This window comes from Pelecanus crispus, chromosome 1, assembly GCF_030463565.1.
Source record: "Pelecanus crispus isolate bPelCri1 chromosome 1, bPelCri1.pri, whole genome shotgun sequence".
Taxonomy (NCBI): domain Eukaryota; kingdom Metazoa; phylum Chordata; class Aves; order Pelecaniformes; family Pelecanidae; genus Pelecanus; species Pelecanus crispus.
Window position 1 is genome coordinate 196,542,263 of NC_134643.1, and position 14,759 is coordinate 196,557,021.

The following is a 14,759-nucleotide window of genomic DNA, read 5'->3' on the forward strand; positions in this document are numbered from 1 at the left end:
GCTATAGCAACACACCTCCAATAAGTAAATTTTCTGGTTGATTAAACAGAAGAAAAATAATCTTTTTTAGGTGCTCTGAAAGAAAATTTTGAGATCCAGCATACTTGGGTCAACAAATATCTGTTTGTGCTAAGCCCACGATAAAGTCCTCATCCATCCTTAGGATGTGATGGATGAACAAAAGATGGGAAAAATATTAAGAGATAATGATAGCAAGTGTAGGTAAAATGGGCCCTGTCCCAGTACAGAAAAAGGTAATGGAGAAAGGTTTTTACCTGCTGATCTGAGGTATCTGCAGTTTGGATATCTACCTCATGATAGATGGGCTAACTCTGAGATAAACTTACAAAGTAGGTCAGATGAATGCTACTCTGTTTCCTCCATTAACTATAAAAAGGCACTAAATAATCAGCTTGAAGCTAGACATTTGCACTATAAAATTAGGCAATATGAATCCCATGGTTTCTGTGGGTATGCCTATATTTCCCCATCTAATTCTGATTTCTTTTCTTTTCTCTCTCTTACACCTGTATGACCTGACATACAGCAAACTTTGGAACCCAGTAGGTTATTTCTGTTAAGGCAAAAGTTGATAATTGTTACCTATGGGTGTGACACAACCTTGTTTAGTGCAAAGGACAAAGCACTTTCTGCTCAGAGCTGGTTAGAATCTTTTTCATCATTGCTTGAATGCTTTTAAATGAATACTGTTATTTTCCTGAAAATGGACTATTTTCAATAAGAGAAGCACTTGCTTAGAGGAATACTGTAATGAATAACTATTTAAAATAATTATTTTTCAGCTTGAAAAATTGGCTTGGAATTTCAGTTAGAAATTCAAACATGGTTTTGAGAGTTGTTTTATAGATTTGCAATGCCTGTATGTGTTCTTTCTGGTCAATGCCATCTCTGTTAGGCCTCCATGTGTTCTTTTGAGTCACAGCAGAACCTTCTAAGGTCACTAGGACTTAAATATAGGGGTTAACCAGCTCTTAAGTATTTTTGAATTAAAAAAGCTGAGATTGGGAAACTGTTTTGTGCAAAGCAAACCTATTCTGGAGGACAAGAAGACTGCACAGCTGGACCCGTTCCCTCCGATGTGCCAGCACGTGTGTGTTTCATGTGACCAAAATGGCAATTTTTCTTGCCACAGAATGAGACGGTGCCAAGGCACGTGAGGCGAGATGATCCCATTACCTGAACTGAGGGAGGTGGATGCAGCATTTCGGTCACATCAGAGAGTATTTTTAGTCACACAAAGAGGAAGTACTATGATTTGCTTTGGTGGGTCAGAGCACAGATACTTCATCACCAGTTTATGCTCTGTTAAAGTATGCTAAGAATATACCATTTGTCATTTAAATGAGCTTATTTTAATATATAATGAAGCATGATTCATGTTTCCTTATACAGTTTTATTAGGCTTTTCAGTTTTCATATTTATCTGTTGTTTTTCTTTTTTGTGTGTGTATCTACTGTTAGTCGTGAGGATAAAGGGGTGGGATTCTTGTCTAATAGGAAGAAAAATAAGGGGGAAAAAAGACTAAATAAAATATTTTCAATTTGTTTCAATGCCACACATGTTTTGAATAAAAACAAACAAAACAATAATTTGACCTGTGATGACCAGAGAACAGTATTTCAAACTAGGTAACTTAAAATGAGTCATAATCATCCAGGTACATCAGCTAAAGTTACACGTATCAATAGGCCTTTTGCATATGTACAGCTGACCCTTAAGTGTGCAGATCAATGGATTTAAAGTTACGCATGTAAATGTTTGAACCACTGAAGCATAAAATAGATAAACTTGGCCCATGAATGTAATTTGTTTGTTAAAACCCTGTAAAATGAAACATAATCATAAGTGGAAACATTTTTGTCTTTTACATGACAGCCTCGACTTAACAATGAATCACAGTTCTTTATAAACATTGTTTCATTTCTTGCTCCCAGCAAGATTGAAAAGTTGCTTCGCTTAAAGCTCGTATAGGGGAGGAGGAAGGGGTAAATTCTGCAGCTGAAGGTGGACAAAGGTAGCGTTCCTTTGGCAGCAGAAAGTAGGTCATTTTTGTTCAGCAAAAAGGGATGCTTGCATTTGCACAGACATTTGGATTATGAGAAGCAGCCATTGCAGAAATGAATGAATGGACAGCGTGCAGGTGAAGTCTGAATGCACATCAAACGGCTCTGAAATGTGTAAAATGATTGTCCTCAGATAGGATGCAGTCCCATATTGCATGCATTTAGCTTTCTGGATGTGATGAGGCATACAGACCCAAATGAGAATGTCCATGTGTGTAAAATTAAGATTCGAGTGTTTACAATAACACCACAGCAGTTCAGATCAGTCTAGTGTTTTAAACTTCAGCATTTTCTTTCTGGGAGATATCACTGAGGTTTAAAAGTGTTGGCAAGCCTGGAGAGAAAGTATTTAATTCTTCAGCAAATAAGATTTTAGTATCATCAGCTCCTGACAGAAATCACTAGTTAGTATATCTTTTGTTTATAATGATATAGTATATCCTCTGTTTATAAAGACAGATAGTATATCTCAAACGTGCATGAGTAATAAGAGAAAGGTTTAAATATTTAATATGTATAAATTACTGCATTATTTTTATTCCAAAACTGATGTCATTCTAGAGCCTTATTCAGGCCCATTTGAGAATTTCCATTTGGGGCATTTTGAAGTATCTGAGAAAAACATTTCTATCTGAAAGCTCCTTGAAAAGGACATTATAGAACCCAGGGCTAATATGCATCTAGAGATTGTGGGAGACACTCATAAATCGAAAGAAATGAACAGCTGGAACGTCCATTCAGTTCAATTGATGTTAGGAGCACTCAGCACCTCTGAAAATTAGCTTGCTTACCAGGTGCCTAAATTAGGATGGATCGGTGCTTTGAAAAATGTGAGCTTAATAAGTCAGTTTTGTAAACGTACGGGAATGTTTGCTATAGCATTTCCATCACACACCACAGTCAGGGACGAAACAGGATGCCTGGAACAACTGCAGGTTATGCCTCTAGACTTGACCCTGACACACGCTGCATCTGAAGACTCACAGGGTTGGATCCCCAGCTTTTTCCAGAGCTTTGTTAAGGTCAGCAGTGTACAACAGCCTGCGACTCATTGTTATTTTCAGGACTGGAGGCCAAATCGACATTGTTACTTGCGGAGAACCTTTTCTCCATACAGAAGGCTTTCCTTCTAGAAAGGTTTCAAACACAGCAAACAACTCTGTTCTGCATTTCCAGTGCTCTTGTATGGATTACAGCGGAACAGTCGGGAGCCTCTTTCTCTCTTTGCTAACACAAGTACTGAGGAGGGTTTTACATGACCCATCAGTGAATGTTGTTATCCAGGCATATGCTACGGCAAACTGCAATCACTTTGAAAGCAAGTGATTTCAGTGGGGACTTCTTCAAAACACATGGTGTGCTGTGGTCTTTGGCACTTAGATCTTGCCCTACTTCAAGCATGGAAAAAAATCAGAAAAATTAAAATAAAACAAATTTAGATTAATGTAATCTCAGAGTTATGAATGTATATGCTCAAACTTCAGGAAATTATTTTTTTCAGCCTTACATCAACTCAGCTGTTTTGCATATGTTGGCCTTCATTAGTTCTGCTCTGTTTTGGGGCATAGATGTTAGTATGTTTTCAATATTTGTTTCATATCTCTGAGAATTACAGTTGATATGTATACTTTAATACTTTTGATAACATGGACTATTTGTCTCCAAAATCTCTGGGACGGTGGCCATCAACCCATTCTTGTGTCGGTAAAGCTAAGTTTACGTACATATGTATGAAAATATGCCTAAGTGTGGATCTTATTTTGTGACTATGGCTCCTTGGCGTGATCTGTAGGTATAGGACCTATTTAACAGGATCATATTTTACACTGGGGAGGATGACTGTTATGAGAGGACTCTGGCTCTGCCCATGCCCAGCCTTGGAGGATCAAAGTTCCACAGAACAGTGGAGGCTGGCAGGCGCCTCTGGAGAAGGTCTAGTCCAGCTCAGGGCAATGTCCCGTTGGGTTTTTAACATCTCCACGGATGGAAACTCCACAGTTGTTCAGGACAACCTGCTCCAGTGTTTGACCACCCACACACTATAAAGGCATTTTTTCTTAGTTTAAATGGAATTTCCTGCGTTTCAGTTTGTGCCCTTTGCCTCGAGCCCTGTCAGTTGGCATCACTGAGAAGAGCCTGGCTCCATCCTCTTTACTCCCTCCATAAGGTATTTATGTACATGGATTTGGGGGCTGGGCTAGATGATCTCTAAAGGTCCCTTCCAACCCAAAGCATTCTATGATTCTGTGATTAAGACCCGCCCGCAAGGGCCTTCCCTTCTCCAGGCCGACAGTCCCAGCTTTCGCCCTTTCCTCACGTCAGATGTTCAAATCCGTTTATCACCTCCGTGGCCCTGCATTTCTGCCTTTAGGTCCAAACTCATCACGCCTAATCGAAGCTGTGTCCCCCCTCAGGACGAAGCTTTCGGCAGAGGTGCAGCCTCCTGCCAGGGCTTGGCGGCGACGGGGCAGCGGCGAGCACCGCTCAGCTATGGCCGCCCGAGCGCCTGCCACAGGCCCCCTGCAAAACCGTCCCCTCCCGGCCTGCGATGGGACAGGGTTAAAAGGAAGCCTTTGCCTGCCAGCCCGCAGGGTGTGAGGGGGAAGGCGGGGATGGGAAAGCCCTAGTGCCTCTCCGCTCCCGAGCCGAGATCCCCGCAGCCCGCGGCCGCGACGGGGCCAGAGGAGAGGCCGCGCCGCACTCTGTCCCGCCCGCAGTGGCTTGTACCATTCCACATGGGGCGGGGGGGGGGGGGGGGGGGGGGGGCCGAAGGGAAGCGGCGGCGCAGCCCCAGCCACCTCAGTGCCCTGCTACCCGCCCCGCCCCCCTCTCCCGCCCGCGGGGTGGCGCCGTCCTGCCGCCAAGCGCGGGGAATGCGCGGCGCGCGGCCGGCGGGCGCCTCTTCCCGCCGCTCCGCCCGCCCTGTGCGGCCCCGCCCCGGCCGCCATGTTGCGGCGGCGGCGGGAGCGGCGGCGGGAGCGCGGGCGGCGGCCGGGGCGCACGGAGCATGCACGGCGCGAAGCAGCGTCCCGCGGACGAGCACCCTGGCCAGTGGGTGCTCATTGCACCAGGTAACCCAGCGGGGCTCCGAGGTGGGACAGGCCTTGCCGCAGCGCCGATCTCTCGTTCTCCACCGCGCCCCGCTGACTGGCCCCGGCCGTGCTTGCCCGCATCGCGGCGGGGCTGGGCCGTCGCTCGGGCAGGAGACGGGTGCCTTTCTCCGAGGGCTGGGGCAGGCCTCTGGGCTGCGACGTGCAGCCAGCTTCAGCCCTGGTGTGGTAAGGACGTTCTGAGACACAGCCTTTACACAAGGCCCTACAGAGTACCCCCCTTCTCCTCTACAGGGCCCCTGTTCCCCTCACTGCACCTATGCGTTTTATTTTTGTGTGTCATTAGGGTTTTCCAAAAGTCAGCTCGCCCCCGGTTTGCAAACAGCGTTGTGAGCCCTGGGGAGAGGAGCTGTAGAAGGGAGGTCACCGAGGTCCCTGATGGAGCCTTGCCATCATCTCCCTGCTGCTGGCAGCCCACCTTGCCTCCACCTCCTTAGTCCATTCCTGCATTTTTGAAAGAAACGGTTTAGTGTCCTAAGCCTCAGCTTTAAAATAAACTCCCTGGAAACTGCAAATCTTAAGCCATGTGAGGTCTCCTCAGCTCTTCCTCTCTTCAGGCTAAAGAAGCAGACCTCCGCAAGGCAGCTCTGCAGGTGCAATGTACACAAGGCCTTAAACACTGTGTAGGCTTAGTTTCTCCCACTTAGCACTGAACAAATGGGAAGATGCCTTTCCCCCTTTACATTAATTTCTGCCTAGTATCAGGTTTTAAAATTTTAAATTCACAGATCACAAAAGGTTTTGTGTTAAAGAGGATGGGTGAAAGAGGATCTGCTCAAACTCCAAGACATTGAGGAAGGAGGCATTTCATAAATGCTTTTTTTTTTGGTTTGATTTCCCAAGGAAAAAGCAACTTCCACAAATATCTGCGGGTCAGCTTTGTACTGTGCCTATTTCTTACCCCACCCAAAACTTTTGAGTGTTAATTTCAACCAAACCTGATAAAAAGGAGGAGCTCTTTGGAGTAATTTTATGAGCTTTGTGCAAATGGTTGCAATGACGTGAGAAATGCTATAAATGGCACCACTGAAGGAGAGGTGCAGGAAGAGCTTAGTTCAGCAAAGGTTGAAAACAAGGCAGTAGCTCAGTCTTGAGACACGCATCTGTAAGAACCCAGGCTTCTCTAGTTACATGAGAAACAGAAACAATTGTTATGATTTCACTGATTCCTCCTCTGTTTTTAGCTTTTCAATTTGACCCTTTAGTATCTGACATGCTTGATGCCTAAGAAAGGAATTTATAATTGCTGTATTCCTTTTTTTTAATATTGACTCTGCAGACTAGGATTTAACGTTGCATCTTGTATCAGATGACTGGCTATGCCAACAGATGTCTGTACTGTGCAAATATTTACAAATATGCTTAAGTTATGCATGAGTAGTCAGTTCTGCGCAGTAAGTTAAATTCTTCAGTAAGTGTTTGCAGGACTGGAGCCAGAGCTTGTAACTTTCATGAAGCCAGACAGTTTGTATTACCAATTATGCCAGCACAGCTCTGACAGAATTTATATAGTACTCCAGACCTGTAAGAAAGTTTATTAAGCCTTAGTAGAACCTCAGAGCACATAGTAATTTTAAAAGAAGTCTGTGGCTGATAATTTCAGAACTCCATGGCTGATGAGACTTTCCAGTCATATGAATAGGATTGCAGAAATGAAATAGGTTTAATGATTTTAATTTGATTTTAACTTTTTTTTTTTAAGAAAAGAGATTTTTAAAGTTAACTTCTATCACTTTTCTAAGTTTTGCATTTCTTAACTGCTTTGTTGAATGGATTTCAGAAGTTCTTCATTGGCCATTTAGCAGAATTTGTAGTAGGAAGACCTGATTACTTTTAGGAATGAAGATGAATGCAGTTGGATTTGTAACAAAAAATGCTTTTTCTTTGACTGTGTTAAATTTTGTTCATATGGCAATCCATATCTTTGTAATACTGGCATGGCATTATGCTACATACATGCATAAAAGCGACTGGTGCAAATAACTGCAGGATCTGGTTCTGGAGCAAGGTGTGTTTTGATGCTATGCAAGAAGCTCCAAAACTTTTCTTGTAATAAAGGCACTTTCTAAGGTCCTAGTTTCAAGTGCTTAAGTTAGTTTGAACTACTCATCTGGGTAGTCTGCCTCCTAGAACAGCTTGTAAGGTTAACAATGTGTACCATCCTAAACAACCTAATAGCATCTGCGCTTGGACATAGGCTATTCATCTTGCTTTGATTGTGACATCTTAAAAGTTCCTGTATGGATGGAGATGGTGACTAGTTCTGCAAAGAGGCTAGATAGCTAGTCTTAAGAAGAATGAGGTCTGTCAGAAGTATAGAAGTAAAACAATGAGAACTGAAACTTGCTTTCTTAAGTATTGGTATTTTTCAATCATTCAGACTGTTAGAGGTTCAACAGTAGCTTCCTAGAACAAGGTAAAGATATGGCTGGAGTTCTGAATGATGATGCATATGTTGCTCTGATTCCTTAGTTATTAACATTGTTCTGACAATCTGATTTTGCACAAGTCTCTGACCGTGGTTTTGCTGCTTACATGACATGTAGAAACACTTAACTGTGTAAAAAGCACATATAAGAGAAAGGTAAGATCTGTTCTTATTTGACTTTAGCAACTGAGAACATCGGGTTGATATCTGAAACACAGCAGCTAAAAAGCAGGCAGATTTCATTTTCTAATTGCCATAAAAGTGAGCAGAGTATGCTTGTCTGTTTTAGTATTGAAGTTTATAAAATTATTACTAATTTCCTTGTTTCAGTACACATTTATACAGTGTTATATTGCATAGACAATAAATTGCTGCTCTGCTGTTCAGAGCTTGTTTGATGACTGAGGAGATAAATTTCAATTTTTTTTCCTGATTTCTTAATTTTTGTTTTGATTTCAGTGTTTTGGAAACAGCTCAGAAACAAGGAATCTCCTCTGTCAGGTGGAACTGCCCATGTTCTTTGTTGAAGTCATGATTACGGCTAGAGTAATGCAGTTGTTTTACCAATGACACCAATGGTTGTTTTACCAGTGATGTGTGTTACTCCAATCCTCTTGAACTGTTCTAGGGTCTGGACTCTGTCACTTTCTATTGCAAGTTGTTAACTCTATTTCCGGTGCTGTAAAACCTTGATCATTAGTGTCCATCTCATGCCTGCGCAACATAGGACAGAGCTACAAACAACACAGCTCAGTAGGTATTTTGCATTATAGAGGTGGGTGAAGGTGGGAAAGGGGAGCAGAGTTGCCTGAGCTGAGAGGCAGAGTTGATGTTCAGTCAGCAGGCCAGTCACCCTGTGCTTCATTTCAATCAGTCTTTGCCTACCCTCATTCTTTCCTGTGGCATTCTTTCCTCATTCACTCTTCTTAGCAGCAGCCTGATGACAGCCTTTGCTCTCACCAGCCCTTTGCCACACCAAGACGCGCAGGCTGTTTGGCATGGGAGAATCACACAGGGGAAGTCTGAGTAGGAAGGAGAAAGGTGAGCCTCAGGCAGTGGTATCTGGGCTGGCTGGTAAGCAGCTTCTAGGCAAGGTAGCAAATTTTGCCTTTAGAAATGGTAGCCTGCCCTTGTCCTGGTGAGAGCTCTTGTGATGGTGTTACTGCTGATATTTTTTTTTTTTTTCTGTGGAGGCAGGATGATTTGATATGCCAATACAATCATCTTTTTGTTTTGTTTTTATAAGCATAATTGTTCCTATATTAGGGATTGAAAAACCAAGGGCAGGACAAAGGGAGAAGCCAGGAGTCAGGGGGAGAGGAGTTAGGAAGTGTTGTTCTGGTGGAGAAGGTAGGATGAGGAGAGGGTGGCAACCATGTTAATCACTGCTGAAAGGCTGGAAGCCTCTGGTGTGCATTGTGCAGCCTTATCATGGACATTTAGAGGAAGGTTGAGAAATGGATATGAATAGTCAAGAGAGAAAATAATGAACAAATAGGAAGTGGGTAGATGGAGGGACTGGTTATATGGAGGGAGGTGATGAGGACAGAAAACTTGGGCATGTGGGTAGGGGTAGAACTGTGCATGATGGGCTCCAAACAGAGTCAACTCTTTGGGCAGTTTCTCCAGTTGCAGATTAACTATGCTGTGGATATACAGGCACCAGATTTGGCCTAGAGCAGACTCAGCTCAGCACTAACAGTTTATTAGTTCAAGTGCTGTGCCATGTTAACACATCTCTGCTGTTTCCAGGACCAGCTTTGCAGTGCAGCTGCTTTCAGACAGTGTCTGAACTAATAAGTCCTGATGGACCCAAGCTGGCTCTGTGCAGACCCACTTGGGTGTTTCTGTGCTGTGCTCCGTGTTCCAGGGGATTTTATTAGCTTGGCTGGAAATCCGGATCTGAAGTTGCTTTGTGTAGGGTAGTTGACGTCGATGGTTAAGAAGACCTCCCGAATCTGGAATTCTGGAGGAATCATGGTACAGAGACACCAAAGTGCTAGTAAGTCCTGAAGGACCCACATGGACTTCATTGGTGGGTGGCTGAGTTTCCAAATTGTGCTTTTCTGCATTTCTCTTAATAGTTGGATAATCAGGGATGTTGTATTACCCATGTATCCAAGTCCCCCTTTACCCTTGAGAATGTAGAGCTTCTTATACAGGCTTCCTGTTGTATTGGTCTAGCTACTGAACAGGTACAAGGGAAAAGAAGTCTCCTGAGGATTAAAACCTGGCCATCTCACAGCTAGAAAGTTACTAATGATGTGCTTTAACAGAGGAGGTTCCGTCTATATTTACCAAGTATTCATGTACATTTTTTTAAAAATCCTACTACCTGAACCAATGAGATTTTTTTTTTTTTATGTGTGTATAGGAAATTTCTACTTGCTTTGTGAGTTGGGCCTGTGGAACTACCATTTTTAATGATTTATCTGAAAATCATAAGAACTAGAAATTATTTTCTAGACAGAGAAATAACACTGAAACCCCACTTAATTGTAGGGTTCTAAGGGCAGGGCTCTAGAAAACCCTGAAATACTGCAATAAAGTTGCTATGTGTGACATAGATCTGATTTGGGCTTTGTATAACAAATAAGCATTCTTATGTAGTGGCTTCAAACTGGTCTTATCAGTAGCAACCGAAATCACAGTAGCTGCTTAACAGGATGGGTGTGAAGGGCAGTATCTTTTCAGTAGACTTTTTCAGGGATAGGTGTTATATCAGAACTGGAACTATTTATTCTTTCACTGGTTTTAGCAAAGAGGTCAGGAATTGAAGGCAGTTTTCTAAGCCTGGTGTTCCACTGTACACCTAAAGTTAAGACTGCTATATTTGTTTTGTTTTGTGTTTGTCTGTATTAGGAAAAGAAGTAGGGGTTAGCTGCAAGCTGAAAATTATGTTCAACCTTTATTTTTCTGAACTAGACAAGTTTAGTTGACTACATTTTTTCAGTCTGCTGTTTTCTTAAACAGTAAATTGATTAGCTTTTTTATTGTTTTATGAGAACTGCCATATGAATAGCACTGGAAAGGATTGCAAGGGGGGGTGTATTTAACAATCCTATTATTTTTAGGAATTACTTATTTAAAAATAGAAGGAGCAGTTTCACATTAGTCTATTAGACTTGGCAAGTTGTTTGAACAAATCTCGTATATGCCAAAAGTCAGATGGAGGCAGAAATAAATGGACTGTGATGCCAAACCATAGGGCATCAGCACACATTAAATTAATCCTTCATTCTTTCAAATGAGACTAAGGAACTTTTGTCTCTGTGCAACAACAGAGGAAGCATTTGACTTGAAAATTTTGGGTCATATTGAGAGAAGATGTCATAGCAAAAGAAGCTGTGGAATACTTAATGCATAAAAGTAGTTTGCTTTAAAAGCTGAAGTAGGCAGGTTTTATATTTTTTTTTCCATTCTCGCACCTTGCACTTAACGCTTTGATACATACTTTTATTTAGCATTTAAAAAACGGTTCAATTTATCTGCTACAAAATAGACCACACTGCTGGGCTGTTAGGGAGCTTGATTCAGAAGTTGTAACGAATGTTAAAATTGAGCAGGGTACTTGAACATTAATACTTCCAGAATAATTTAGATAAAGAACTTGGAAATAATGTTTACAATAAACACATATATGTTTTTTAACAGCTGACTTAAAACATTAGAAAGGTTATATAAAATATGTGCACATATTTATATACCTTTTTAATAAGGTGAACGTGAATACAGTTATTTTAGAAGTTAACACTCTGTGGGCATATTTTACTTACCCATAAATTGGCATTTGCATCTCTTGAACAAAGCCTTTTGCCTGCAGGTAATTTGCACCATTTCTTATATGTCATCTCTTAAAAGGCATACTGAGCTCAGCTGTGTATAAAGCAGATATAACTGGCAAGCTAAGGAGCCAGAAGGAAGCATAGCAAATAAAATAGCTGAAAAGAGATGTTTTAATGTGTAACACCATCTCCTACTTCTGCTTTCTGCCATCTGGCTTGGAAGAGACCAACTTATGCCAACTTAGGCCTCTCTGCACATGGGAATAGGGCTGATTCAGCCAGTAATACAGCTGCACCAGTGTTGACCCTATAAATATTGAGAAGGGAAGTCTGAAGTTTTTGTCCTTTCCAGTGATAACCTGTTCTTGAACTCCTCAAGATTGACCTCTCCTTCATTCAGCTCAAACCCCTGCATGATCTGCCTAGCATCTAGATTTCAGTAATGGATTAATTACTTTCCATTGCTGCCAGTGAGTCTGTGCACATGTTTTCTTGGCCTAAAAAGTGAGGTGTGCCAGCATAAGGGGAAGCCAAAAGATGCTCGAAGGCAGAAGTCTTAATATTTAGCTATATTGTATAGCTGCGTACTGGAGCAAAAGACCATTCAAACCGTCTAGTAGGATTTCTATGTGAAGTTTTGCTCAAGGTAGAAAACTGCCATTTTTAGGTATCATTGTGTTTTATCGTAGGATTTTCAGGTGAAGGGGAGCCACACAGACTTTAAGGGGTGTAAATTATGTCACATTAAACATTATTTCCTTAGGGCACACAATAATAAATGCTGTGATTACCAAGCTGATAATCGTTCTGTCTTTTACAACAGGCATGGCAAAAGTCCCCTCACTGAAGCTAGTACTATGTATGGTCAAGGAGAGGGTAAGGTGGTGAGATAACATCAAGTTAACATAACTGAGTAACAGCTAAGAAGATATTTCCAAAAATCAAGTGTGTGCAAGTGCAAAGCCATACTTTATATGTAAGCACCTGCAAAAGAGGCTGTTTGCAGAGGTAAATCAAGCTGTGTGCTGTTTAGTACTCCCCTGTGAGTATTGTGAGCCAAAGAAGCAACAATGTAGTCTTGTGGCTCATCTTTTGCTTTCCCATCTCTGTGAAGTCACATATGATCTAGTTTTCTAATTAGCTTACACTGGTCAAAGACCCCAGTGTCACACAGAGAGTAGGTTGTACTCTATGCCATCTGCTCCTGCCATGGGTTCTGTCCCTTTGTTCTGGTGATCGTGTAACCATATGGTGAGTGAGAATAGCTTACTGCTCTGGGTGAAAATGAATACTTCTTTTCTGTGACTGGTTATTTCTCAGCTGGATCAGTGAACTGAGCCGACTTGCTGTGTGGCCACAAGATTTCTGGTTTTGATGGAAAGAAAGTAGCAGAGATGCGCAACAGGGAGGGAGCAGAGATGGGGACCTCAGGACTGTGCTTTTCAATGGCCTGTGATCTTTGGTCATTTGAAGCCATTCGTGAAACTGCATCCTCAGTCTGCGCATACCTGAATTCATTCATTATGCTAATAGTTAATTACCTTGTAACTTATAAAAGTTGTCAGAAGTTTGGGTGATACAAAGTACTGGATTTATTAATTAATTTTCACTGGGCTTTTTTCAGGGCCTGTGGCAGGACAGAGGACACAGGCACTGAGTTAAAACCATTTACTACAGGGTTGACTGATTCTAAAAAGAACATAAATTACTATTAGATCTAACATATCTGTACCCTTAGGCTACATAGTTTAAGGTCTTCCATAAGATGTCCATTTAATGGGCTCCATCGTAACGTCTCCATCTGACACACCTTTTGTGCATGGTTAGAAGTTAAGAAGGGAATGGAAAAGACTTGTGTAGGTGACGCATGGTTTAATATCTGTTTTTAAATGAAATCTTAACTTTATATTTCCAGACTTTTAAATAATCCTGATTTTTTGCAGGGTGATGGTGGTAGGGAAATTTGTGCTCTCAGAGGGTTTTTTTCCTCTTATGCAATTGACAGATATTTACAGCCTTTTTGTTTGCTTGGCTGGCAGCTTTTTGAATGGGAATTCCATATAACTTGGTATTAGTATGTTATATATAGTATAGTGTAAACAATTTTTTTTTTTTTTAAAAGGTGAATAGAATCCGTAACTGTTTCCTAGATCTTAGTGGAACTTTTATGTTCTTTTCCAATTTATTCATGTTGCTGTACCAGCTAACACTTTTCTTTTAATGGCTGTATTCATTAGTGCCTCATATCTATCCATTGTGGAATAGATTATTGTCAGAAATCCTTTCACAGCTGGTTCATTTTCACTTTGTTCTGTTTATATATTTTATAGAATTTGCCTGGTTGTATGTCTGACCTCCACAAAATACAATAGGCTTTTCTCCTTTTCTGTAATGGAAAGCTTTGTTTAAGCTTTTATAGTCTCTTTTGCTCAGTTTCAGGATTGTGAGGTTCTGTCTGTAGACTCCAGTACTACTGATGGAAATATCACCCACATTTTTAGATGGACTTTGTGTGATTTGGTTGATAGCAAATGAACAGTAGACTGTAACTTCAGCAAAGTAGACATACTTATCAGCCCAGTGTTGGCATTTATTTGTCCTGCATTGTGCTTACCTCGGAACTCCCTCTGGTATAGCACTAGCAGTACTGCATATGGATTCATTCTGCGTTGCTGGAGGTGTCTGTAAGCTCAGTGGAGACAGAGGCATATACTTGCAGGGGGTGATACAGGTGGGTTTAGGCTTTAGGTGAGTTTAGCTGCCTCCTGGAAGTGCCTGTCATCTGTCTTCCCTGGCAATTTAGAGAGTGGCTTGCTAATTGAGATGCCTCCTTGGGACAGGATTAATTGAGCCTCTCTGTACCCTTGTATCAGTTTTTTGTATCATTGTAGTGAATGTTGTCCTAGGAGAATAGCATGCTGTACTGGCATATCTGTTAGTAAGCTGACCTGTACTGACTATGTGTTACCTGCAGCTTACAGCTGCAAGACAGTTGGCAGAGAGTATAATATTCAGTCAGAAAGGTCTTACCTTTCTCACTTGTTATTCTTGTAGATGAACAAGTTTCTCAGGGCTGAGCTATGGAAACTGTTGTAGTAAGCATAGTGGCAATCATCTGGTGTTTTCCTTTAGGATTTAAGAAAAAAGGTCTTCCTGTGAAGTCCCTTTTGTCTTCCTATTTTCTGTAAGATTATTTCTTATCTGGATGTGAATCTTAAAACTAAAAAAAAAAAAAAAAAAAAAAAGAGACCTAGTTTAACTCTTAGTTTTGCTAGAATATTGCTACACTACTGCTTTTAAGAAGTCTTTCTTTAGCTATAAGAGATTCTTGACCAAATACAGAGACTGATA

At 41.5% G+C, this 14,759-nt stretch overlaps 1 protein-coding gene across 3 annotated transcripts in view; it reads left to right on the forward strand.

The window, feature by feature from the left end:
* The first annotated feature begins 5,092 nt into the window (after window positions 1–5,092).
* RNASEH2B (ribonuclease H2 subunit B) overlaps window positions 5,093–14,759 on the forward strand; it is a 42,993-nt gene continuing 33,326 nt past the window's right edge. For all 3 annotated transcript variants that reach the window (XM_075714837.1, XM_075714824.1, XM_075714831.1), the window contains exon 1: window positions 5,093–5,156. In XM_075714837.1, the coding sequence (XP_075570952.1) occupies window positions 5,093–5,156 (64 nt within the window). The remainder of the gene's footprint in view (window positions 5,157–14,759) is intronic.